Source organism: Aedes albopictus, chromosome 3 (assembly GCF_035046485.1).
Source record: "Aedes albopictus strain Foshan chromosome 3, AalbF5, whole genome shotgun sequence".
Classification (NCBI taxonomy): domain Eukaryota; kingdom Metazoa; phylum Arthropoda; class Insecta; order Diptera; family Culicidae; genus Aedes; species Aedes albopictus.
Genome location: NC_085138.1, coordinates 108,076,788 through 108,104,367, shown reverse-complemented (window position 1 = coordinate 108,104,367; position 27,580 = coordinate 108,076,788). Strand labels below are relative to the sequence as shown.

At 39.5% G+C, this 27,580-nt stretch overlaps 1 protein-coding gene across 6 annotated transcripts in view; it reads right to left on the bottom strand.

Moving 5' to 3' along the window:
* Nucleotides 1-27,580, bottom strand: part of LOC109416018 (neuropeptide F receptor) — a 410,464-nt gene that overhangs the window by 215,218 nt on the left and 167,666 nt on the right. For all 6 annotated transcript variants that reach the window (XM_062859327.1, XM_062859331.1, XM_062859332.1 and 3 more), the window contains one exon: nt 17,609-17,759. In XM_062859327.1, the coding sequence (XP_062715311.1) occupies nt 17,609-17,759 (151 nt within the window). The remainder of the gene's footprint in view (nt 1-17,608; nt 17,760-27,580) is intronic.

The window sequence follows — 27,580 nt, the reverse complement described above, 5'->3', positions numbered from 1 at the left end:
CAGATTCTGCATGCTCCGAGGAGCAATCCGCACACAATTCGCTATGGGTACAATACTTTTTGGTGTGTCTGAACCTATGACACCTCGTACACTGTAATGGTGAAGGATAATAGGGGCGAGGTTGTACTCTTACGTACCCGAAGTAGATGACATCAGGAACGGTCGTTCCTTGGAACGTCAACACCAAAGTGTTTGTTGGTATGACATTTTTCGGGTCCCTTTTGGTGAAACGCCGTACTTCAATAACCCGCTGGGCGCTGAGATGAGAAACCATTTCGGTGTCCGAGATTTGTCGTCCATACTTGCATGTCACGATACATTTCCTCACGTTTAGAGTTTCATGGAAATCAATGTTGATAGCGGTGCCATCAATCAATTCGCGTAGCTTCATCAGTTTTTCAATTTGCCGCTTCTGTCGAACTTTCAGCACGTATCGGGATCCTCCCGCTTCTGGCCGAGCGTCCTCGATAACACCCACTGCTTGCTCAATCGATTTTTGAATAATAAACGGATCGTCTGGAAGCGCGTCTTTATCGGTTGCCGGTTTCAACAGTAGAATTGAAAGCTCCCCGTTGATCGGATCTATCCATTCCGGTTGTCTCCGACCAGCGAAACTGCCATCGACTGTGTTTGAAACATTGTCGTTTCCATTCGCCCACGCTTTTTTCCCTGGGATATCAGGTGGGAACGAATTCCCCGTGATTGCCCGAGATGGCCCTGAGGCCATCGTCAGGCCGCTATCGCTGGATGGATAATGTGGCTGCTACACGTGTTGCCGTTGATGGCGGCTGATGAACAACAATACAGAGAAAACGAGAGGCTTACGAACACGAGATGGATGCTCACTATTGTTCCGGGAAACAATAACCGTATGGTGCTTAAAAATGTGTCTGATGTCGATTCAATTCACTTTTTAACAAGTTTCGGTCCAAATAAAAACACTTTTGTTTGTCGATTAATCTGAGAACACTTCAACCTTTCCCTGACCAACCAAATTTAGTCCGCTCCACAGAATCAATACAACGCACGAAAAGCAAAAATAGTCCAGATCTCTGTCTCCAGATAAAGAGTATCGACTGTCCTCTTCCACGTCACAGAGCGAACTGCGCTAATTGTTGGTAGTGATGCTAATGCTCACCATTTAATCTGGGGCAGCTCAGACATCAATTTGAGAGGCTCTATTTTGATGGAATACATACTTAAGTAGTACAGATCTTGGATTACTTAACATGGGCAACCGCCCAACCTTCTTGGTATCTGCTAGAGAGGAAGTGTTAGACATAACTCTTTGCTCTAGCAGAATTAATCACGAGCTGACCAATTGGCATGTGTCAGATGAAGAATCTTTATCTGACCATCGATATATCTTGTTTGAACATGTGAATGTTACTTCGCAAACTTTGCGTTTCAGGAACCCCCGGTCAACTAACTGGGATCTCTTTACCGATTTTGTTGCAGCCAAATTTCATGGCTACTCACCATCAATTGACACTCCAAGTGATTTAGATGAAGCCGTTGATACTACAACGGCCTTCATCATGGAAGCTTTTGAAGAGCTTGCCCTCTGCGGTCTGTGAAGACCACAAGAGGAACCCCTTGGTGGAGCTCTGATCTGGCCAAGCTCAGGAAACAATGTAGAAAGAGTTGGAACAGACGACGTTCGGCTGGATCGGAGGCTTTCAGGTCGGCTCGCAAGGCCTACCAGAAAGCTCTTCGGTCTGCTGAACGATCCGGCTGGAAAAACCTTTGTACAAATGTTTCCAGTCTGAGTGAAGCCAGTCGATTGAACAAAATCCTTGCAAAATCTAAGGATTTTCAAGTGAACGAACTTCGTTTGCCAAATGGTGATTTCACTTCCTCTGATGAGGAAGTTTTGGAATATTTATTCTGTGCACACTTCCCCGGATGTGTGTATACTACATCTTCGGATGAACCTGATGTCTTTTCTTGTAGTTATGATTCTTTAGCTTCGGTTCGGAGTATCATAACTTTAGAATCGATTGAATGGGCACTTAATAGATTTGCTCCTTTCAAATCTCCTGGGGCAGATGGGATTTATCCTATTTTGCTTCAGAAGGGATTTGATCATTTCAAACATGTTTTGAAACAACTACTTGTTTGCAGTTTTGCTACAGGGTATATTCCCAAATCCTGGCGGGATATTACTGTAAAGTTTATTCCGAAAGTGGGTCGTGCGTCGTATGAAGAAGCAAAGAGCTTCAGACCTATCAGTTTGACCTCTTTTCTTCTGAAATGCTTAGAACGCATTGTCGATCATCACATCCGTGATGTTTATCTGGCCAATGTGCCTCTTCATGTGAACCAACATGCTTACCAATCTGGAAAGTCCACTGTGACTCTTTTACACAAAGTTGTTTACGATATCGAGAAGGCATTCGCTCAAAAGCAATCCTGCTTGGGTGTTTTCTTAGATATCGAGGGTGCCTTTGACAACGTGCCTTTCGATGCCATATTGGAAGCCGCACGGGGTCATGGGGGAGTCTTATCACCACTTTTGTGGAATCTCGTAGCAGATACGCTATTGAGGCAACTCAATAATAGCGGTTTTCCTACTTATGGTTTTGCCGACGACTACCTAACATTGTTAGTCGGTATGTGCATCAGCACCCTTTTCGACCTGGTGCAAAACGCTCTTCAGGTAGTTGAGGGTTGGTGTCGCCAATATGGCCTTTCGGTAAATCCGAGTAAAACATCTATTGTTCTTTTCACGGAAAAGCGAAACCGTAATGGTGTTCGACCTTTACGTCTCTTTGATTCTGATATCAATGTGACTGAACAGGTAAAGTACGTTGGAGTCATTCTTGATTCCAAGCTTTCCTGGACACCTCATGTTGAGTTCAGAATCAAGAAAGCTTGTTCTTCTGTTTGCCTTCGGGCAATGCCGGCGAACCTTTGGTACAACTTGGCGTCTTAAACCCAAGTATATATGGATTTACACAACTGTTGTTCGTCCAATATTGGCGTATGGATGTCTTGTGTGGTGGCAAAAGGGCGAAGTGAGAACGGTCCAATCAAAATTAGGCCATCTCCAAAGGATGTGCCTAATGGCGATGTCTGGAGCGTTCTCTTCAACTCCTACGGCAGCGCTCGAAGTTCTCTTTGACGTTGCCCCACTACACATTCATCTCAAACAAGAAGCACTTTCTTGCACTTACCGTCTATGGGTACTCGGTTTACTAGAGGAAACTCCTGTGAACCGCAGTTCAACACACACCTCGTTGTTTCCACTTTTGGTGAATTGGGACAAAGTTGTCCTTGCTCCAAGTGATCTTACAATTGCTTGTAATTTTCCATATAGGACATTTTCCACGAAATTCCCTTCCCGGGAAGAGTGGACATCTGGTTATCTGGAGAGAAGTATTTCAGACGGCATCGTATGTTACACTGATGGCTCCCTTCTCGAAGGTTGAGCAGGTGCTGGTGTTTATTCTCGTGAGCTAAGGCTGTATCAGTATTATTCACTTGGTAGACACTGCACTGGTTTTTCAGGCCGAAATCTTTGCTCTTATGTGCGGAGTGCAATCAGCACTTCAGCAGCACGTAATGGGCAAATACTTCTGTTCAGATAGCCAGGCTGCTATTAAAGCACTTGCTTCGGCCAACTCCAGGTCGAAGATAGTTATCGCTTGTCGAACTCAAATCGAGGAGCTGAATTCAGCAAACGCTGTTCACCTTGTATGGGTATCTGGCCATTCTTCCATCGCTGGAAATGAATTGGCTGATGAGTTAGCTCGCACTGGAGCATCACATGACTTCATTGGCCCTGAGCCAGCTATTCCGATATAGAAGTGTTGGGTAAAGCTTCAGATTCACACCTGGACTGCTACTCAACACAGACAATACTGGAATAGTTTGGAGTCATGTCGTCAAACCAAATTGTATTGTACTGAGCCATCTCCAAGGGTGGCGAAGTATCTAACAAATCTATCAAAGCAGAATTGCAGCATGCTGGTCAAAGCATTGACTGGCCACTGACGACTCCGTTATCACATGGCGAATATTCAGCAAGCTGATTCATTTGCATGTGATAGCTGTGATTCCGATTATGGAACTTCGTATCATTTAATATGTAACTGTCCAGTTTTTGTGCAATTGCGTTTCCGAGTACTCGATAAACACTTATTAAGTGAAACTGACTTTAGAAATCTGAATCTACAGGACATTCTGCTATTCTTGACCCGCTGTGGTAAAGAGCTATAGGCTTTCTTTCGCTTTATGCGATATCACAGTGCCCTTTTCAGGGCGCTGTTTGAACCCATTGTGGTACGCTTATGCGATATTACAGTGTCCTTTTCAGGACGCCATGTGAACCAATTGTGGTACGCTTATGCGTGTATGAAGACCCTATTCCGTTACCTGTCCTTCACCCTGTCCCATCCTTTTTTCCTTCCCTTCTCCCTCAGGTAAATGATGAATAGGCTCGCGTTTATGGTGATGGCACAAATTTCCCAAATGGAGGAGAACGTGCCTCTGGAGCCGACCTACTGATAGTTATAATTCGTTTAATAATTGAGTTTGTTATCATTTAGGTTGAATTAAAAGCCAACATAACAAAAATGATAACTCAAATTTACTTCTCGAATACCAAAAAGATAAGAAGTTGAGTAAGCACCCGACCAGAAGCTCCTAACAAGATTATAACAAAATTATTACAACCGTTGTTAGAAATAACACAATTTCATATAATTTTGTTGTAAGGCTTCGTATATATGAATAACCATAACAAAATTGAAACAAAATTTGTTATTATTTTAATCACAAAACTATAACAAAACTTGTATTATTTATTCAAACAGATATATAACAGCATTTGTTACATTATTCATATAACAATAATTGCCTATAACAAAATTTCGTAACACATTTATTGTAGTTTTTGCTACATTTTTTGTAACAAAATAATTTCAAAATTTGTTGGGTTTTTTGTATTCACGCGAAATAGTTTGATATTTTTTGTAATATTGATCACTCGAACCAAAAGCCATAAAACAAAACTTATAGCATTCATTTAAAACAAAACGCTTAATTCGTCATGTTAAAACCCCCGTAAAGCGTAATGGAAGAACGCCTTTTTGTATGAAACTCCTAAAATTTTTGTATGGACCGTAACGCTTGGTTGTACTTCCCCCTCTCCCTTGAGCGACGCGTAATTTGGGAACGGCGTCATATTTGTTAAAAAAAATGTAACAGAACTTGTTAACATTTAGTTATAATCTACCAAATTCTTCCCAAACCAGCAGTGCTTTAAAGCTACTATCGTTATGCGATGTCATTACAGCTGGAAGGTGTAATAAAAAAAAACTGTTGGGATATCACCATGGCTTATCGGATGTAAACATTATTATCAATACTAACTGTAAGCTGGAATATAGGTGGAAATCAAATACTTCAAAGCTATCTTTTTTCTATTTTTTTGGGTTCTTAATCCAAAACCGGAATAGTTCCCGGTAATGTGCCAATCGAATAAGAATCCGCACCAACAAAACAGCTGCGTTCATAGAGTACGTTTGGTATGTTTTGATACTGTTGCAGCGCTTTGTAGCGTTTTAAAGAACATTCGTTCTGCTGGAAGCTGTGGCGAAGAACCTGTTGACGCAACAGCACAGTATTTTCTAGATGATGTTTGGTTAGTTTGTGGCACATTTGTAATGTCTTGTCTGGTGTGAAACACAACAAGTAAACATTGACAAACTTCCCCTTCATCAGACCATTAGCTTTTCTTTCTTCTCTGTTAACCTTAGTTTTGTTTTCTTATGCGATAGATAGTCGGATAAACAACATGAAAAAGGTTTGCAACTTTTTATCAGACCGTTTTTAAATTTTGGTAGGATGTCAAAGATACAGTAGACGTTCGATAACTGCAACATGTTAACGTTTAACTTAGCGAACAAAAATTCCGATAACTGGAACGCCTGACAACTATCAACAAACCATCAAATTACGTTAAATGAACGTGAACTTCATCCGTCTGTTCATTTTGGCTAACATGGCGCACCATTTTGACATTTGGCGGTGCGATACCTGCAAATTTGTTGCACTTACCAGACTTACATTTAAAAAGCATTGCAGTTAAACCGCTTGCACTGACCGAACGTCTACTGTAATAGCATTGTTGAAAGTAACCGGACTTGCAACACTTTTGAGTTGAATTTTACACAAATGACGTATCTCTACACGCGATCGTTTTAGATCGATTACAATAAATACCAAAACAGTACTGCTGTTCTAATTTCGCCAAAAAGTATACCAAGTTACCAAAACTGGAACTAAATAATTATAACATGGAATTTGTTTATTCTACTATTTTGCTTCAACCTTAGGGAACATCTATCAAGTACGTCACGCTAAAATTGGAAACTTTCAACCCTCCCTGCCTCCTCCAAACGTGATAATAAACTTTATGGATGACCCCTTATGCGATAGATTCTATTTCATTGCTTAAAATTAAAATAAAAGTGGAATATAACTAAATTATATCTACAGCTGTTATCATTATCTGCTTATGATATAATTGTGATAGATTAAAACAAAATCACTAACCACAAATCAAGTCTATTATACGTCAACGAGCTCAATGTGACGTCATACTACCCCGCTCGTGTGCGTCTGACAAACAAGGACTTGAATGAGGAAACTGGCAATACGTAGAACCAGTAGAGCCTCTATCACCGACCTCTTCAAGTGTTGTGATGGCCTCATTGGCAGAGGCGTCAGATTGCTACCGATGGTGGGTGTCTCAGTTCGAATCCCGTTCGGCTCTGAAAATTTTATAACGTACTGGAAACTTTTTTTATGTTACCTACTTTTTCTAAAAATAGAATAACACACTTAAAAAAATTACCCAAAAAATGAGTATTAAAATTAGTTTTTACCCTAAAAGGTTGTCAAGGAATTATAACACAATTTGTTATAATTTTGTTGAATTCTACCATATTTCATGGAACAGGTTTTGTAATATTTTTGTTATGATCATAACAAAAGTTATTACATTTTTGTTCTTTTCATATGGGAACTTTGTTAGAATTTTTGTTATTTTAACTACTAACGGTACATGTTTTATAACAACCCTTGTTATAAAAATTTATTGTAACAAAATAACACAGCTTGTTATAATTTTTTTTTTTATCTGTATTAACGAGATTTTTAGCCCTAGGCTAGTTCATCTCGGGGCCCACGCTTTACTTCCCTTCCGAAGGAAGAACCCACATTTTGTGAGTTTGTCGGGAGTGGGATTCGATCCCAGGTCCTCGGCGTGATAGTCTAGTGTTTTTTTTAACCATCACACCAGGTCCGCTCCACGTGTTATAATTTTGTTATGTCCATCTAGTCGGGATGCTTGTCTGCAGTAATTTCTGTGGAAGAAATTTTGAAGGAAACCTTGGATGAACTCCTATAGGATTTATTTTACACAATGTTCAAGGATTTGTTGGATTAATTTGTGAATAATACTTGGTAAAATTTTCTGGAAGAACTTCCAAAAAAAAAAAAAATCTACAAAAAAAATCAAAATTTCAGCTTTATACAGCATTTCGTTTGCAAGATTTTATTTTTGGAAGCGCCAGAACCCAACTCCGGACAATCGAGTCAAACCTGTAGTATAATGCGAATCTGGTTAAGCGGAACCAGTTGAAATTCTGCAAAATAAGAAACATCTGCACTGTCCTCTCGAAAAGAAACAAAGTTCAAGCACTTATCAAAGAATTTTGGCCCAAGAAAGTTACCAACCACGAGCATCTCGATTCAAAAACGAAAAAAGCACAGTATAGCGAAAGAGTTATTAATGTTACCTCTTCCGCCTGGCTGGTGGTGGCCAGCCAGAAGAAAATCAATTAAAACTTGCGGTTGCTTATATTGCACTCTAGAAACAAACATCCAAGTCCCAAACTGTTTTTGAGAGCATCTCCTAGAATCCGGTCGTCTCGAGGATTCAATTTCCAAATATTGAAGAAATTCTTTCGAATCGTTAACAAGATTGGCTCACCTTTGCTGGGATGAAGTTTCAAGAAATGATGCAACTGCAGCTTTCCAAGTAGCAATATAAAGTCATTAAGGAGGGTAATAGTATATTTGCCGGTTGGAGGTGGTAGTTGTGCTGATGTGTGTAGGTAGTTCTTCTGGTTGAGAGGGAATTTAATCAATTGTCGAACTACTATCAATTCTGGTTTAAGAATTTAGCAGAAATGAAGTTTTTATCAAATACCTGGTGGATTCATGAAGGAATGAATCCCTTTTTTCATATACAATATAGAAGATAAAATGCACTAGAATATTTTTTTACTAAGCAAAGTCAGCAACGTTGTTACTGTTATTAAAATAAATAAGGAATGCTTATGACTGAGATTCTTTTCATCTGCTTGGCACTGTTTTCACTGGATCTCCACTTGCTTCTTATGAAAATATTTTTCTATCTGTCTGTCTGTCTGTCTGTCTGTCTGTCTGTCTGTCTGTCTGTCTGTCTGTCTGTCTGTCTGTCTGTCTGTCTGTCTGTCTGTCTGTCTGTCTGTCTGTCTGTCTGTCTGTCTGTCTGTCTGTCTGTCTGTCTGTCTGTCTGTCTGTCTGTCTGTCTGTCTGTCTGTCTGTCTGTCTGTCTGTCTGTCTGTCTGTCTGTCTGTCTGTCTGTCTGTCTGTCTGTCTGTCTGTCTGTCTGTCTGTCTGTCTGTCTGTCTGTCTGTCTGTCTGTCTGTCTGTCTGTCTGTCTGTCTGTCTGTCTGTCTGTCTGTCTGTCTGTCTGTCTGTCTGTCTGTCTGTCTGTCTGTCTGTCTGTCTGTCTGTCTGTCTGTCTGTCTGTCTGTCTGTCTGTCTGTCTGTCTGTCTGTCTGTCTGTCTGTCTGTCTGTCTGTCTGTCTGTCTGTCTGTCTGTCTGTCTGTCTGTCTGTCTGTCTGTCTGTCTGTCTGTCTGTCTGTCTGTCTGTCTGTCTGTCTGTCTGTCTGTCTGTCTGTCTGTCTGTCTGTCTGTCTGTCTGTCTGTCTGTCTGTCTGTCTGTCTGTCTGTCTGTCTGTCTGTCTGTCTGTCTGTCTGTCTGTCTGTCTGTCTGTCTGTCTGTCTGTCTGTCTGTCTGTCTGTCTGTCTGTCTGTCTGTCTGTCTGTCTGTCTGTCTGTCTGTCTGTCTGTCTGTCTGTCTGTCTGTCTGTCTGTCTGTCTGTCTGTCTGTCTGTCTGTCTGTCTGTCTGTCTGTCTGTCTGTCTGTCTCTCTGTCTGTCTCTCTGTCTGTCTGTCTGTCTGTCTGTCTGTCTGTCTGTCTGTCTGTCTGTCTGTCTGTCTGTCTGTCTGTCTGTCTGTCTGTCTGTCTGTCTGTCTGTCTGTCTGTCTGTCTGTCTGTCTGTCTGTCTGTCTGTCTGTCTGTCTGTCTGTCTGTCTGTCTGTCTGTCTGTCTGTCTGTCTGTCTGTCTGTCTGTCTGTCTGTCTGTCTGTCTGTCTGTCTGTCTGTCTGTCTGTCTGTCTGTCTGTCTGTCTGTCTGTCTGTCTGTCTGTCTGTCTGTCTGTCTGTCTGTCTGTCTGTCTGTCTGTCTGTCTGTCTGTCTGTCTGTCTGTCTGTCTGTCTGTCTGTCTGTCTGTCTGTCTGTCTGTCTGTCTGTCTGTCTGTCTGTCTGTCTGTCTGTCTGTCTGTCTGTCTGTCTGTCTGTCTGTCTGTCTGTCTGTCTGTCTGTCTGTCTGTCTGTCTGTCTGTCTGTCTGTCTGTCTGTCTGTCTGTCTGTCTGTCTGTCTGTCTGTCTGTCTGTCTGTCTGTCTGTCTGTCTGTCTGTCTGTCTGTCTGTCTGTCTGTCTGTCTGTCTGTCTGTCTGTCTGTCTGTCTGTCTGTCTGTCTGTCTGTCTGTCTGTCTGTCTGTCTGTCTGTCTGTCTGTCTGTCTGTCTGTCTGTCTGTCTGTCTGTCTGTCTGTCTGTCTGTCTGTCTGTCTGTCTGTCTGTCTGTCTGTCTGTCTGTCTGTCTGTCTGTCTGTCTGTCTGTCTGTCTGTCTGTCTGTCTGTCTGTCTGTCTGTCTGTCTGTCTGTCTGTCTGTCTGTCTGTCTGTCTGTCTGTCTGTCTGTCTGTCTGTCTGTCTGTCTGTCTGTCTGTCTGTCTGTCTGTCTGTCTGTCTGTCTGTCTGTCTGTCTGTCTGTCTGTCTGTCTGTCTGTCTGTCTGTCTGTCTGTCTGTCTGTCTGTCTGTCTGTCTGTCTGTCTGTCTGTCTGTCTGTCTGTCTGTCTGTCTGTCTGTCTGTCTGTCTGTCTGTCTGTCTGTCTGTCTGTCTGTCTGTCTGTCTGTCTGTCTGTCTGTCTGTCTGTCTGTCTGTCTGTCTGTCTGTCTGTCTGTCTGTCTGTCTGTCTGTCTGTCTGTCTGTCTGTCTGTCTGTCTGTCTGTCTGTCTGTCTGTCTGTCTGTCTGTCTGTCTGTCTGTCTGTCTGTCTGTCTGTCTGTCTGTCTGTCTGTCTGTCTGTCTGTCTGTCTGTCTGTCTGTCTGTCTGTCTGTCTGTCTGTCTGTCTGTCTGTCTGTCTGTCTGTCTGTCTGTCTGTCTGTCTGTCTGTCTGTCTGTCTGTCTGTCTGTCTGTCTGTCTGTCTGTCTGTCTGTCTGTCTGTCTGTCTGTCTGTCTGTCTGTCTGTCTGTCTGTCTGTCTGTCTGTCTGTCTGTCTGTCTGTCTGTCTGTCTGTCTGTCTGTCTGTCTGTCTGTCTGTCTGTCTGTCTGTCTGTCTGTCTGTCTGTCTGTCTGTCTGTCTGTCTGTCTGTCTGTCTGTCTGTCTGTCTGTCTGTCTGTCTGTCTGTCTGTCTGTCTGTCTGTCTGTCTGTCTGTCTGTCTGTCTGTCTGTCTGTTATTTCTACTGAAAATAAATAATAATTCCACATAAATCGATTACATTTTTTAGCGATAAACATGTTTCACGTACCATCGTTTCGATGGCACTAGAAAGAAAGAAATCCCTTCTGTTGGACCGAATTGCGTGCCAGTTCCATTTCATTCCATTCAGACGTCTGCCTAATCACGAACATCTATGGATGAATAGTGTGTTGATTGGTGGTGGTTTCATCACGCCGCGCCGCTCCATATGTATAACAACCCATAAGATAATCCTCAAATCAATCAGCTTTCTTCTGACCGACACCGTTTGCGGACTCAATTCCACCGGAAGCCAAGATTATCCGCACTGCACCATTTACCTGCTTTCAGATGGGATCGAAAGTAGTATCGTGGCTCATACAGCACGAATTTCATTTCGCCTGACAGGATTTATGTTTCCTTGGGAAAATCTCAAAGCCGGCGTACGGATCGGTCGGTTGGAATAAATGTACTATAACTCCATCATAGGTTCCATACCAGGAGCAATAGTTGTGCTATCACTCATATCTCTATGCTTTCCGTCGTACACTACTCTACAGAGCAATCGAGTTTTAGAGCATCCGTGGGCAGCTAACCGGAAAATGTTGTGCACAAAATCTTTTTGGCTCACATATTATAAGAATGATACTCCAGCTGTTAACAATGTGTCCATGTGGATTTTTTAAACAAGATGAGAAGACGTACAAATAATAAGATAAAAAAAATGCTCTAATAGTCGAAATCTGCCTCTAGGGAGGAATTTATGATTAAATTTATTAAATAGAAATCCGGGAGTAATATTTTATGAAATATTCTACAGATAAGTATCACTGATGAAGTTCAGGAAGTATTTGCTTTCACAATGGTCAGAGATGGGGATTTTATTACCGTACGGCTTTGGGCCTAAGGGTGTCAGATTTTCATGAAACTTTTTCCACAGCCAGGGCTCATGGATATATGAACAAAAAAAATTGATAAAAAATCAGGGTCGCCTATCTTCCCGGAAAACTGAGGTGGAATTTTTTTTATAATTTGAAAAATTATAACTCAAGAACGAAGCATCATAGAATCATTTTTTTTAGAAAATAAAAGCAAATTTTCTCAGAAATCTAAAAAAAAATTAACTGGAAAATGATTTCTACAAAATTTTAGACAGTTGAGATAATTTGTAGAGAAAAGCCGGAAAAACTATACCCAAACTCGCGGAAAATTTTCAAAAATATATTTTAAGAAGATAATTTCATAAGCTTTGAACGCTGAAATTTTCAGCATGCACTTTTTTATTTCGTTTTTGAGTAATGGCCAATTTTGCTGAAAAATGATCGAATGTGCCATATATGCCTTTTCTTAGGAAAATCATAACTCTAGAACGACGCATCGTAGAATCATTTTATTGAAAATGAAAGCGAATTTTCTCAGAAATCCAATTTTTTGAAGTGGAAAAACTTTTCCACAAAATATTCCACCGTTGAGAAAGTCCATAAAGAAAAGCCGAGAAAACTATGCCCCGAACTCGCGGAAAAGTTTCAAAAAAAAAACATTTTGAAGGAGGTTATTTCATAAGCATGAATCGCTGAAATTTTTAGATGGCAGTTTTTTTTGTTCCTAAGTTATGGCTAATTTTGTGAAAAATGAACATATAACATATGCGTATATGGTTATTTTTCATAAAATTTGCCATAACTCAGAAAAAAAAGTGCATTCCAAAAATTTCAAAACTTATAAAATTACCTTCCCAAAATATCGTTTTGAAAATGTTCTCAGAGTTCGGGCATATTTTTTCCGGCTTTTCGTCATAAATTTTCTCAACGGTGGAAAATTTTATGTAATAATTTTACCACTTAATATTTTTTGGATTCCTGAGAAAGTTTGCTTTCATTTTCATTTAGAAACTTCGTTTCTACGATGCTTCGTTCTAGGGTTATGATTTTTCAAAGAAAGGGCTTATATGGCACATTTGGACATTTTTCAACAAAATTGGTCATTGTTCAAAAACGAAAAAAGTGCATTCCAGAAATTTTAGCGATTAAAGCTTATAAAATAACTTTCTTAAAAATATATTTTTAAAAATTTTCCGCGAGTTCGGGCATGGTTTTTCCGGTTTTTTTTACGAATTTTTTCAACTGTAGAAAATTTTGTGGAAAACTTTTTCCACTTCATATTTTTTTGAATTCCTGAGAAAATTTGCTTTCAGTTTCTAAAATAACTTTGTATCAACGATGCCTCGTTCTTGAGTTATGATTTGTCAAAGTTAGTAGTGTCAGGGGAAAACAAAAAAAAAATCCACCTAAGTTTTCCGGGAAAATAGGCGGCCCAGATTTTTTTTCCATTATTTTTTGTTCATATATTCATGAGCCCTGTCTGTGGAAAAAGTTTCATGAAAATCTGAGACTCTTTGGCCCATACAAACCCGTACGGTAATAAAAAAAAATCTCATTTCTGTGGCGTTTTTCTGCGATTCTCTTCGGCAATTTCATTGAAAGATTCATTGGGAGTGTTGCTGATGTTTTTTTTAAATTTTATTCGGTAATTTCTGTAGGCAGTTTCTTTGAAAATTGCTCGGGAAAACTTTTAAGAGCTAATGTAACAATGTCATTACAATTTCTTCCCATAATTCCTTTGGGAAATACTTCGACGGTTCTTTTGGGAAACCTTCAATAGTTCTCTCAAGTTTGTTTTTTTTTATTTTTCTGAAAACAATTCAGACTTTTTCAGAAACTTGCTCGGAATTTTCCTTAGAAATACCACATCATACCATATTTCTTCAAACGACTATAAATCAGGGTTGTTAACGTTAATCAACGATTAACGCCGTTGACGTTAATTTTCGCCGAAATCAACGTCAACGGCGTTGCGTTAATTTTTGTGGTAATTAACGTTAACGTCAACGGGATGCGTTAAATCAACGTTAACGAATAGCGTTAATCCCACCGTTTATTTACGCACTGTGATATGAAAAAGACACGATAGTGTTGGATGGGCCCATATAGCCGAGGCGGTAAACGCACGGGTATTCAGCATGACCATGCTGAGGGTGACGGGTTCGATTCCCGGTCGGTCCAGGATCTTTTCGTAAAGGAAATTTCCTTGACTTCCTTGGGCATAGAGTATCTTCGTGCCTGCCACACGATATACACATGCAAAATGGTCATTGGCAGAGGAATCTCTCAGTTAATAACTGTGGAAGTGCTCATAGAACACTAAGCTGAGAAGCAGGCTTTGTCCCAGTGAGGACGTTACGCCAAGAAGAGAGAGAGACGATAGTGTTGGCTGGCAGTGCCTCCTAAAGGTGCCAGGATGAATCTTGTTTGTAAAGATTTTTGTGCAGTCATCTGGCCTGGCCGGCGATTTCGATCTGTGCTAGTGTAGTTCGTTCCGAGTTTCTCTGGCCTGATCACTCCCAGCTCTGGTATAGATAGACCTGGCGTAATAATTAAATAACATACTTCCCACGGCTAAGGGCCTGGGAATCAGTGTTGAAAATTTCATTTCGTCATATCTAAATTCAATCGCCTACAGCTAATTTTAGAAGCTGAACCTGAGAATATGGTATATGAAAAACTTGTGCGGCTAGACCAGTTCTGCTAGAAAGTCACAGAAAAACCGATATTTTTCGAATATTTAAGGTAAATGTCACGGACCACCTTTGAAAAATGCTAAATGATATTCACCGTGAATATCATTTGGCATTTTTCAAAGGAAGCCCGTGACATTTACGTGAAATATTCGAAAAATAGCGGTTTTTTCGTGACTTTCTAGCAGAACTGGTCTAGCTGCACAAGTCTTTCATATACCATATTCTCAGGTTCAGCCTCCAAAATGAGCTGTAGGTGATTGAATTTAGATATCACGAAATGAATTTTTCAGCACTGCTGGGAATCCTTTTGGTGGTAAACTCGCTCTGCTGACGATAGATATCGGCTCACTGTTTAGCTAGTCACGCTGCATCTTTGAGATGAGAGCTTATTCTTATTTTGTATTAAAATTGAAATAAGTATTTCATTTATTTTTGTGCTAACGAAGGAGGTTGATTCGAGCTTGATGCACTGTTTTTTTTTTCTATCGCAGTAGACATGTCAAAAATGTATTTTTTTTTCACTGACTTTTGGTAACTCAATCGCGTTTCTCAAAAGCAAAGACTGGTTTGTGAAGTGGACATGTCTCAGGTGGACATCTAACCAAACTAGAAATTCGAGTGGATCAAGTTTGTTGAAATGCAAGTTTCAAAATGAAGAAACCCGTTTCTCCACAAATTCAAGAGTGAATAGGATCATTATTGGAACGATTGGGACTTCGAAGAAAAAACATACATCGGTGGGAGTTTTGTTTCAACCCCAATATCCTAATATTTAGAAAAAATGATGGAGTACAAAGTGAGTAGTCATGTAACCTACCAGGAAATGATGACCAATGAGTATTTTTATCGGTAAAGCCTTCAGTACACGCTTTGCCAAGTGTGCAAACTTTTCCGCACGCATCAACCAACATCAAATCAAACGCTTGACATTTCCGATGTATTGTCAATGTTGCGACCGCTGTTGGCCTGCTGGGTTATGCCGCATAACTTATGCGTGCGGAAAAAATTGCACCCTTGGCAAAGCGTGTACTGAAGGCTTAAGTATTTAAAGAGGTCATTCTCTATAGTTTGTGTTTATTGCAGTTGTTTTACAATACGCCCATCAATTATGCTTTTAAACTGACCAGGCACGCTGTAATATCGTCAACCGACTCGTTACGCATTAGATAGCGCCCACATTAGTGGACAAATAACTCTTCGCGCACTAGGCAAAGTTCCAAAGAGTCGCTTAAAGAGTTGCCACATATAATGTTGGGTTAGCAATAATGGTGCACGGGAGCTTATGACTGGCCAAATAAATGCATAATTTGATGTTGCTTATTGTGACTACTAGAAATAAACACAATTTGAAGAATTCTTAAACTTAACTTAGAGGGCAAATATTTACGAAATTCCTTGTGAATGTCAATGTCATGATTTTTTAGAGACAAAAATAAATGCAAACAGTGCTAGCAAATTCAACAGAAATTAGCCCACATTTTTGCCGATTTCATCATGCTCTCTAGTATTTTTTTCAACAATATTTTTGAAACATCTCCAAACATTTCCGGTGAGTCCAGGAAATTTTCGTAAAGGAAATTTCCTCGACCTCGAGAGAAGCTTTGTGCCTGTCAGTATCGGTCAAATTGCACAATTAACGTAAAAATCAACGGAGTCGTTAACGTTAATTCAACGCTCAGCGTTAACGTTAACGTTGATCAACGGCCCTGAAAAATCAACGCAAAAAACGTTAATCGTTACAATTAACGTTAACGAGTTAACGTAACGGCGTTAATCGTTGATTAACGTTAACAACCCTGCTATAAATACATTTCCGATTAATTTCAATACTGGTCACATCATCTCGAAAAGCAGTCATGCTCATCGCTTTCTTTGTCGTCATTGTCGTTTGTTGGAGCAGTAGAGTAAGGTAGCAAAAACATCCAGATGAGGAACTCGAGCAGAAGAAGTAGGTAGTGCGCGCTTTAAAACTCGCTTATTTGCACTGTTATTGCTATAGTTTCCTTGAATTCAAAGGGGAACATCGCAAAATAAAAAAAAAATCTCGTGCAAAGTATTATACCGCCCCGCGCAACAGCAGCAGCATCGCTTCCACTGAAGAAGAAAAGCTGCTTTTCCGCCAAATGGTATATGGATAGTTTGTTGCACCTTATTATGGGATTTGATAGTTTCCGACAGCGAATGGATGGCTGGCTGGCTGTTATCTCTGTAGGGAGAGTTTCCAGTGAGATTTTCTTTCAAGTGGTGAGCGAAAAAAGAAGACACAATGTATCGTCTTGTAAGAGAAGATATACGGGTGCCCGAGCAGAAGAGAATACCAACAGCATAATAAAATATGTTATTTTGGCATAATAACTGTATAATGGAATCAGTAATTTTTGTGTTATTAACATATCTTATTATGTTATGAACTTGTCTATCATAAGCGGCAAAATAACAGAAATTATAACAAAAAAATGTTCCTGAAAGATCAATTTAATAACATGTTTTGTTAGGTTCAATAACAACTTAATAACAATGAATTTTGCAGTAAACTTGAAAACTTGTTTTTGTAGTCTTATTGTTAGTACAATAATAACAAAACTTGGTCTACAACAAAGTATATTATTGAAATGTCAATTAGTGGATGAATCTCGATAACTTGATCATAACAAAATAAGATTGCCCAACAAAACATGTTATAAAAAAGTAATACTTTGATAAGTTATTAATAACAAATTATGATATAAAAACAGGCTATGTGATTCTGTTGTTATGAATTTGATATTCTCATCTGCTCGGGTGCACTCTGGTTCACGATTCTGTTGGTATGAATCGTTTCAATGTCAAGGGTACCGTGTAGTGGGATGGAATTGTTCAGTGAGGTAAAAGGGATCGGTTGAGGTTCACTCTGTGCTGTGCTTCATTGCATGGATGGATGGTAGATATTTTTCAATTTCTGCGTTTATATTATTTGATGCATTATTGAGCTTGAAGTAAATACAGTTCGAAAACTCGAAACACGACTTCATTGAGGCTACTTCAGTACCCAAATACTGAGTCTGCCAATAACCAATGACCAGTATAGCTTATGCTAAACCGTACGTTTTTATTTCCCAGAGGTTATCGCCTGCTTCTGTTCTTTGATTGGTCTTTATTAAGACTATTCTTTTTCAAGACAGTAAATCACCACATTTTATCATAAAACAAGTAAAACTAATAATCAATTTCTTACTCACCCAAAAGCAGCAGGATCAAGTCGGACACGGCCAAACTGAACAGGTAGTAGTTGGTGGCGGTGTGCATCTGCGGATGCCGGATGATTACCAGACACACAATCAGGTTGCCCACGACGCCGGTAATGAGGATACCCGTGAAGAGAATGGTCACCTGGAAACGGAGACAAAAAAGAAAGAACAATCAAGTTGGACTTGGGGGCGACCCAATTGAATTCACTCCCATTTATTATCGATGTCATTCGGGTGAATCCGCATGGAAACCTGCTGACCGAAGGTGCGGATTCGGACCGTAAACGATGGAAAAGAGTAACGAAAATGCTTTGTTATTCCGAGAATGGCACGAGGCATTTTACTGCCAATTGTTTTGAACGAACTTGTAATTAGCTACTGGTAACTAGTTCTTAAGAACCAGCTGCAACCGGTACACATGGAACTAGTGCAGCGTTCTGGAGCAGTGTTTATGGAAACCTAGCTCGTCTCCAAGACAACCGAGATAATTGTTCGAAGATAATGATCCATTAGAAATACCATAAAATTAATATAAAGCCTGTATCCGCAATAATCGGGACACAGAAATACATCTGTAAATCTGTAATAGATACATTAAAATAGCTCAAATTTGGCCTAATCACATCTTAAGATGTGTTCCCTTCACCTACAAAATTTCATGTGAATCGGTGCAGTACTTTTTGTTGTAGCAATGATAGAGTGGAATGTGCGCCATTGAATTTTGTACAGCCCCTAGTTTTGCTTGTCAGAGCTGAAACTTTTGAATTTGGTAAAGGAAATGGCTGACATTTTGAACACAAATCTTTCAATCTGTATTCGTTGCATAGGCAAAATTTCAAATAAATTGATGCACTATCAACAATTTTATAGTCGAAACATGTATTTTGACTGAACGTGATTTTAGCCCCTCAGACAGCAATTAGTTAACACCCTTTATTGGTCCGATTGTACTATTGAAAGTATTCTACTAATAATCATCAAATTTTGCAGACATAATAAACACATAATCAACTGGCTTCCATGAAAATTTCATGAAAATTGGCTGAGAAATTCAAAAGTAATGAAAAGGCAAACTTCGGACATGAAAAACACGAACAAATTTCACTGACACTCACCCCTATCATCACCTGTAGCTTACAAATCAATTGATAAAAGTTCATGGAATTTTGTAAGAAAGTGTCTCTATAAGTATTATAACTGCTAAAGAAATTTCATTATTATCATCACAGAACTTTGAAATGTAGCGTAAAAAAAAACATCTACTATGCGAATGCAAATTGGTCATATAGCCGAGGCGGTAAACGCACCATGCTGAGGGTGACGGGTTTGATTCCCGGTCGGTCCAGGATCTTTTCGTAAAGGAAATTTCCTTGACTTCCTTGGGCATAGAGTACCTTCGTGCCTGCCACACGATATACACATGCAAAATGGTCATTGGCAGAGGAAGCTCTCAGTTAAAAACTGTGGAAGTGCTCATAAGAACACTAAGCTGAGAAGCAGGCTTTGTCCCAATAAGTTACGCCAAGAAGAAGAAGAAGAAGAAGAAGAAGAAGAAGAAGAAGAAGAAGAAGAAGAAGAAGAAGAAGAAGAAGAAGAAGAAGAAGAAGAAGAAGAAGAAGAAGAAGAAGAAGAAGAAGAAGAAGAAGAAGAAGAAGAAGAAGAAGAAGAAGAAGAAGAAGAAGAAGAATAAACATACACCAAAGAGTTCTTAGTCAATTATTTGACCAATTTTTACCGATTCATAACAGAGCTACAGTCGTGCTTCTGTGTCCCGATTATTGCGGATAAATGTGGGGGCCCGGGGTCTGGCCCCCCGTCCCCGTTTTCTTTTTTTGATCATTTTTTCAACAACCTAAAAATATGAAATAAAAAAAATGCATGAAATTTTACGCCTCTAAGAAAATTTATTTAAAAAAGCCGATAAAATTACATATGTCTAAATTCGTAGAAAATTTACAATCACAATAGTAGGCCGCAATACCCGGATCGTGGCTACCACTCATCATCCTTTGTAACGCCAATTGCTCGTTAGATCACGCTCCACCTAGTCCACTCATCGTGCTCTCTGCGCTCCACGCCCTCTTGTGTCAACCGGACCAATAGTGAACGCCAACTATGCAGGGTTATTTAATGCATTCTTGCAACATGCCCTGCCCACCGTATCCATCTGGTTATGGTCCTTTTTGGATGCTGGGTTCGCCGTAGAGTGCAGCGAACACGTAGTTCATAATTTTACACCACACCATTTTACTGCACACCACCGAAGATTGTCCTGAAGGTATACATATTGTACCGTTAAGCGGTCAGCACCACCAACAACAGTGTGTTAACAATTTTCCGACCCGAAAAATTGGAACAAATAGCATTAACATGTTGAGTTCTCTCAAAAATGTTTGAACGAAAAGACGAAAAGAACGAACACGACAAACTGAATGATGTAGAGCGAATAATTCTTTATTATTCATTTAATACTTATTACTCATTATTAGTGATTAATAAATTATAGATCCATGAAGAAGGTTTCAAACCTGGACCGAAACGTCGGAACGAGAGCATTGTAGTTCACTTTATTTTTTAATAAGGCTACCGAGATTAGGGGAGACTGAAGAGACTTTATACCTGGGGAGACTTGTTTGCCCCATGTTTTATCGGAATCAAAAACAGGCAAAAGTGTATCATTGCCAGTTTGCCTTCATAAAAGCATCATCTAATCCATAATTTCTTGACATTGCATTTGTAATGACAATCTACTTGCTATTTTGCTTCGTTAAAAGCTAATCTAAAGCCGTTTTGTTGGTTTTAAACTTATATACAGACCAAACAGCAACTCAACGAAAATTTAACAGCTCTATTGTTTGTTGTTTTCTGGATCACATTCCTGTGGAGTTTGGTATTTCACTGGGAAGGAATCACCCCTCACGTGCAGCACACAACTTACCCAGGCTGACGTCGGTTCACAAGTGGCAAGAGTGAACGCGGTTGGGTGACGCCTGGAGTTGTTGCTACGCAAGCAGGGATGCTAACATTGTCTGCTTGACAGTTCGCATCACATTCAAATGCTCTATATCGCCTGCTGTGATCAATCTCCTTTCCACAGCTTTATGCAGTACATCTTATATCTCACATCCTTCTTCTACTCTAAAGAAGTTTTACACATTTTTAACAAAAAAAAAATGAATTTCTCTCAATTTGGAGTGTTTACTTACAACGATTTAACATATTGCGGAGATTCCACCTGTTTAGACTTCTGCGCGAAAATTAGTTGCGTGGGCCCACAGATATAAAACCAGACCGCGTCCTGGTGAATATTTTACGCTGTGTTGCTAGGTACACATTTGGTGATAGTTTTGCATTGTAAGCAAACATTTATAACGCACCTACGCTGAAAATGAGCCTAATCATTTGCGTCGGAATCTATAAATCATCACAACGGGCAATAAGTTACTGTTATATTACATCATCGCATACGTTGCAATAGGCTCCTAAAGTCCTATCGAGTTTCTTGTTTTAAACCACAATATATGGTTCAAGAGCAGGCTTCCCAAAAGTACCGCATCATGATAGCATTTTGATGGCTGTCACACTCTTATTCCCATGACAGCCTTGTAAATGCATGGTTCATGACAGCCCACAGAATAAAACTCATGCGACCTACAACATCACTGTCGGGAACTGCTCACATCGTCTGCTTTCGCTGTGCGTTCGTTCGCCGATGACAACCTCGGCTCTAGCCCAAACCACAGAGAACAGACATCTAGGCTAGAACAAATTTCATTCGGAAAGTTGTGTAAGGATTTGAATCTTTACTTGAGTATGGTTACAAACCAATACACGATGACAACACTAACGCCACCAAACACCATATTGCCACAGTCAGTGGTGAATTGAAACATTTCAAGTGGTGAATTGAATTAGTATGGGAAATAAACCGATTGCAGCGCCACGCTATTGCCACTTGTGTTGCCGATTTCAAATGGCCGTTAAATTCCTTACACAGTTTCGGAACTGGACTTGGATGTCTGTTCTCTGTGCCCAAACCGTCTCTCGTTGGCTGGACACGAAGTGACGAAAATCGCTGCGCTCGGCCCGAGCATTTTACTTCTGTTGAACGTGTCGAGTATCGTGGTATATCGCACGCTCAAAATTATCGACGCGTTTCATATATAATGTATTTTTTCAAATAGAGAATATGTACCTGTAAGACTTATTCTAGTAGAGTATTTTGCATAGCATTATTTTTTATTGGCATGTGAAATTCACTGCCATGTTTTCAATATAAAAGAGAGTTTGAAGAGAGTTGAATCTCACATCAGTGGTATATTTTAGCCAGATTACAATTTTGACAAACGCTGGCACAAACTTTTTTTCGCCCCTGGGGCATCTTGTGAAAGGCATATCATGTTTGTAAAAAAATATTTATTGAGCACATATTTTGTGAATAACTTTTAGCGTTAAGCCATGTGCTCCCGTGACAGCCTATGACACCCTTTACGCGACAGCTGGCTTGGTTAGCCGAAGATTGTCATCGCCATGCGGCCAACAATACTGACGACGTTTACCACTCGGCTCGATACGACTCGAGTATGCAACTGTCAGGCAAGCAGCCGAACCAGCGGCTGTTTCAATACATCTTTCGCTCATGCGTGTGCGTGCTGTTGGCGATACATTTCTCACTGATGGTATTGCACACGGTAAAGAGAGATGGTCTGCACACATAAGCGAGTGTCGACTCAGCCTTGCGCGGGCTGTTGCGAGAAGGATGTACATTTGGAAAGCCTGTTCAAGAGTACATATTTACTCAATTTTTGACGTTTTTATTAACCGTAGTTGAAAATATATAATTTTTATTTTTTAGCCTTTTGTCTCGTCCCTAGCTTATAACACATACTTTGAGTAATTTTTTTTTCACTGTGTATGTCAGATAGGACATTTTTGAAATCCCAGTGCGAAAAATGTCGAGCTCAGTCACACAAGGTAGACCTCAAATGTCAAAGTAGAACTATTTACCATTTTACTTATTTCGAATTTTCTCATTATTCCTTTGTTTTTCAAGTTCGAGTAAAGTACAATTTCGATTAGAATACCATGCTTGATCGTATTATTCAATATAAGCGAGATTTCGTCTTTTATTTTAGGACCCTATTGCTGCCATGAAGCTACCAAATACAGTTTCATTGTGAGGTACCATTCTGACTATGCTGCCGCTACTTTTTCAAAATAGCTCGAACATTTTAGTGCTTAATTGTGGGAGTGATATTTTCCGACGAGCAATAGGAGCTTGCACAGTGACGTCATCATCTCTCTCTCTCTCTCTTTTTCTCGTTCAGGGTCGCTCGATAAGGTACACCGGGGCAAGTTGAAACGGGTGGGGCAAGATGAAACAGCGGGTTTTCATGATGTTTTCTAATGATGATAAACAGTTTGATCGCCATAACACATAGGTTTTGATTCAAACAATCTTTTAACGAAGGATAAATTTCCTAATTGTATTGAAATCTATTTCAAAACTTCGTGTTTCATCTTGCCCCACCCGTTTCAACTTGCCCCGGTGTACCTTACAGCCGTCCTTGCTCGCGAAATAATTTTGAGGGCAATGCTTACAAATTGTATCTCATTTCGTTAGTTATGTTGGTAATGCAAGCCTTTATACTTGTAGTATTTAAAAGAAATTACCGTATTGGTACTGGGTGATCCAGAAAAAAAAAATCTTCTTCGAGTCTTTATTTAATCTTATACCCAAATTTATCCCATTGCTCCGTTGTTAAAATTCGAGATATCTTATAAAATACATTATAGATAAAGTTTATTGCCTTGCCATTCATTGGAACACTAGTCACAGAAAACAAACTGCATGACCATAATCCTTCTTCCGGCCAGCCAACATTGACGACACTCTTTGAGAAATAATATATTGTAACCATTCGATACCACATTTGCACGAATCAAAACTACGTGATTTTTCGTACATTGCCAATGTTTATCTGCCATGACAAACAACACGATGCAAACTTCCGATCCGATATTTGCGCGAAGCAAAACAACGGGATCTTTCTAATCTAGCTTTTTGTCAGCTGAAATTGCCGGGACTCTCTCTTCACGACAAACAACACGCTGTAAGCTTCCGATCCGACATTTGCGCGAAGCAAAACAACAGGATCTTTCTAACCTAGCTTTTCGTAAGCGGACATTGCCGGGAGTCTTCCTCCACGACAAACAACACGCTGTAAGCTTCCGATCCGACATTTGCTCGAAGCAAAACAACGGAATCTTTCTAACCTAGCTTTTCGTAAGCGGACATTGCCGGGAGTCTTCCTCCACGACAAACAACACGCTGTAAGCTTCCGATCCGACATTTGCTCGAAGCAAAACAACGGGATCTTTCTAACCTAGCTTTTCGTAAGCGGACATTGCCGGGAGTCTTCCTCCACGACAAACAACACGCTGTAAGCTTCCGATCCGACATTTGCTCGAAGCAAAACAACGGGATCTTTCTAACCTAGCTTTTCGTAAGCGGACATTGCCGGGAGTCTTCCTCCACGACAAACAACACGCTGTAAGCTTCCGATCCGACATTTGCTCGAAGCAAAACAACGGGATCTTTCTAACCAAGCTTTTCGTAAGCGGACATTGCCGGGAGTCTTTCTCCACGACAAACAACACGCTGTAAGCGCAAAACAAAACAATTCGATCACTCTAGAGCTGCTGGAATTTGTTCTTTTGTTGCACTTTCACACTCTTTCCCGTCAATAATTGCCCATGCACAAACAGTTTTCCGCACGCATGCTCCAGCGGGAGCTACGTCCCCGAAAAATATCACACCGAACTTCCACTTTTCTCATATGGGTTTTGTGTTTCCCTCACTTGTTCACTAATGCATGCACATTGAAGGGTGATTCCTCCCAGCAAAAATAAAGGTTCCATTTCCTCAATTAAACGAAAAAAACTGGCAGGAATTCGCCAATGTGGAGTTTTGGTATTTCACTGGGAAGGAATCACCCCTCACGTGCAGCACACACAACTTACCCAGGCTGACGTCGGTTCACAAGTGGCAAGAGTGAACGCGGTTGGGTGACGCCTGGAGTTGTTGCTACGCAAGCAGGGATGCTAACATTGTCTGCTTGACAGTTCGCATCACATTCAATCTCCTTTCCACAGCTTTATGCAGTACATCTTATATCTCACAATTCCCAGTGATTTTTTCGCATTGAAGCCATTTTTGTATTTAAGTAATTCAGAACGACAACAATTTCGAAGCCAGCCACCTTAGTAATAAATCATCAGGAACCGTGTACCCCGAAGTAAGTAGCTGAATATTCCGCCAACCTCATTTAGTTGTTCCATTCGCGGCCCAAGTTGAGTGAAAATCCCGTAGGCTCAGTGTACCAGTTATGGCTATAGTACCTGAAATTGGTTATAGTTGATTTTCAACCTTTAACGATGAAAAACAGCATGAAACATTGTGTGAATACAAGATCACACTCACAAAAGATGATTGCAATCATTTAAACTTCACAATTTGCTAAAATTATAATAAAAATAAATAATTTCCTTATAACTTCGGCTTCCTTGCACCCTATTTCGCCATAGTGTACCAGTTATGGCTAATCTCATAAGGAATGCATACGTGCACAAGTGCGAAGTGGAACCGAAATAAGAAAATGTGTCCATAACTGGTACAGGGTTCCTATCATTGGCGCACGCCGTAATAAATACTTAAAGTAGAATTGGCTCGGTTTGTTTATTTTTCCTGCAAAGCATGAAAACTACATAATCATTTGACATATTGGAAACATTCGTCGGTCTTCTTCTTATTTTTATAGAAATAGTTTTTTAGGTAGTGCGATAACTGGTACAGGCACCCTAATTGAATCTAACATCAGGATTGGAACTAGTTGCTCATGAAGTGATCCGTTTATCTCTTAAATATATTCTATTTCCACGGCATGTATAATACTGAGATGCACTTGCAGCACTACGGATTTGCTTGGGTCAGAAAGGTAGGTTCATGGTATTGTTCGTGATAGATAATATATAAAATAAAAACAGGTAAACAACAAAGTAGTGCTCAGCAAGTAGCCGCTCATTAGCTGATTAGGATGCTGTTTGATCTTCTATAAAACTGTTTGGCTTATTCACGGCTTTTGTTACAACAAAACACGTTTATAAAAAAATTTATCACGATATTCATAAGCTAATGTTTTGCGTTTTAATCAAAGCGTTCTCTGGAGGAACAGAGTGCCACAATAAATTTGCTTCATAATCCATGCTATCCGAATGACTAATGAAGGTTGTGAAAAACATGTACTGTAGTTATTTTGTATTTTTAAATGCTCCGTGTAGGCAACGCAGAACGTTCACTGCTATAATAAAACCCTATCACACGGTCAGAAAATTCACACAAAACTGAGCTAAACTGGAACAACTCAAAAAATGAGTAAATTGCATTTCCAGCGATAGCGCTGGCCCAAGTGCGAAAATCTCATCAGTTTAAGCCGTATAATATTCTTGATGATGTGAAGAATATTATACGGCTTAAACCAGTTGGATTTTTGCACTTGGGCCAGCGCTATCGCTTGAAATGCAATTTACTCATTTTTTGAGCTGTTTCAGTTTAGCTCAGTTTTGTGTGAATCTTACTCATTTTAGAGTAACTTTTTCTTAGCGTGCAAATAATCACGAAAGCCGAAACGTATCTTGGGAAGGACGCATTGTACGCGCAGCTCGAACGCGAGTACGACCGCTGCTCAAGCCACGACGTCAAGATTAGGGATGTCGCAAATTAATCGATTATCCCAACTTATCGATAAATCGTTCCACTAATCGATTAAATCTTAATCGATAATTTCCTTGCTCGATTAATCGGATAATCGATTATTTGGTTCGATTATTTTATCGATTAGTAAAAAAAACTCATGGCATTTTAGACCATCCACTAATTCAATTTATTCGAGATCGAAGGGATAGATCGTTTGGTAACTTTTTTCCTTGTAAATAATTCATAATTAATCACTTTCAAAGTTGACAAAAATTTTGCAATACATTAAAGACTATTAGATAATTCTACGAGAATCGCTCTCCAGCCCCTTGTCCAGCCCATAATCTTACCCAAAGATTTATTATTGAATTTTAAATACGCTACACCCAGATTTTTTCAAATATTTCTCCACGGAAATTCCCTAAAAACTTCTCCCGGAATTCAGACATCTCCCAGAAATGTTCTTCTCACATCTTTTCCAGAAATTTCTGTTTATATAAGTAAGATAAAAATCAAAAGAAATCAATAAATAAATTAATAAATCAGTTAATAAATTAATAAATAAAAAATAAATAAATCAATAAATAAACAAATCAATGAATAAATATAAGAAAGATTAAATAAATGAATCAACAAAAAATGAATAAACAAAAAAAATAAAACTATATACATACACAAATCAATCAATCATTCAATATATCAAAATAAATAAGGGAATAAAAATATATGAATAAATTGAATAAATAGATAAATAAATAATGGAATGGATAATTAAAGAAGAAATGTACATATCAATTAATGAAAAAATAAATACAAAACTTACAGGGATTCCAACCGAAATCATTCCTGGACTAGTTCCTGGAATTCTTTCCAGAATTATTTCAGTAGCATCTTTCAGAATATTTCTAATGATTTTTTCCTGAATTCTTTCAGGAATTCCCTTCGGAATTATTTAAGAGATTCTTTTCAAAATTCTTCCAGAGATTTATCATAGAGTTTGAAATAAGCTATATTCCGGTTTTTTTTAACAAATATTTCTCCCTGGAAATTCCCTAGGGACATTTTCCGGAACTCAGACATCTAACTGAAATCTTCATCTGATATCTGGCATATTTTTTCAGAAATTTCTCTTTTTACTTTATTGGCTTGGCTTTGTTCCTAAGCTCTTCTAGAGTCTCCACTAGAAAATTTCTCATTGATTCTTCTCG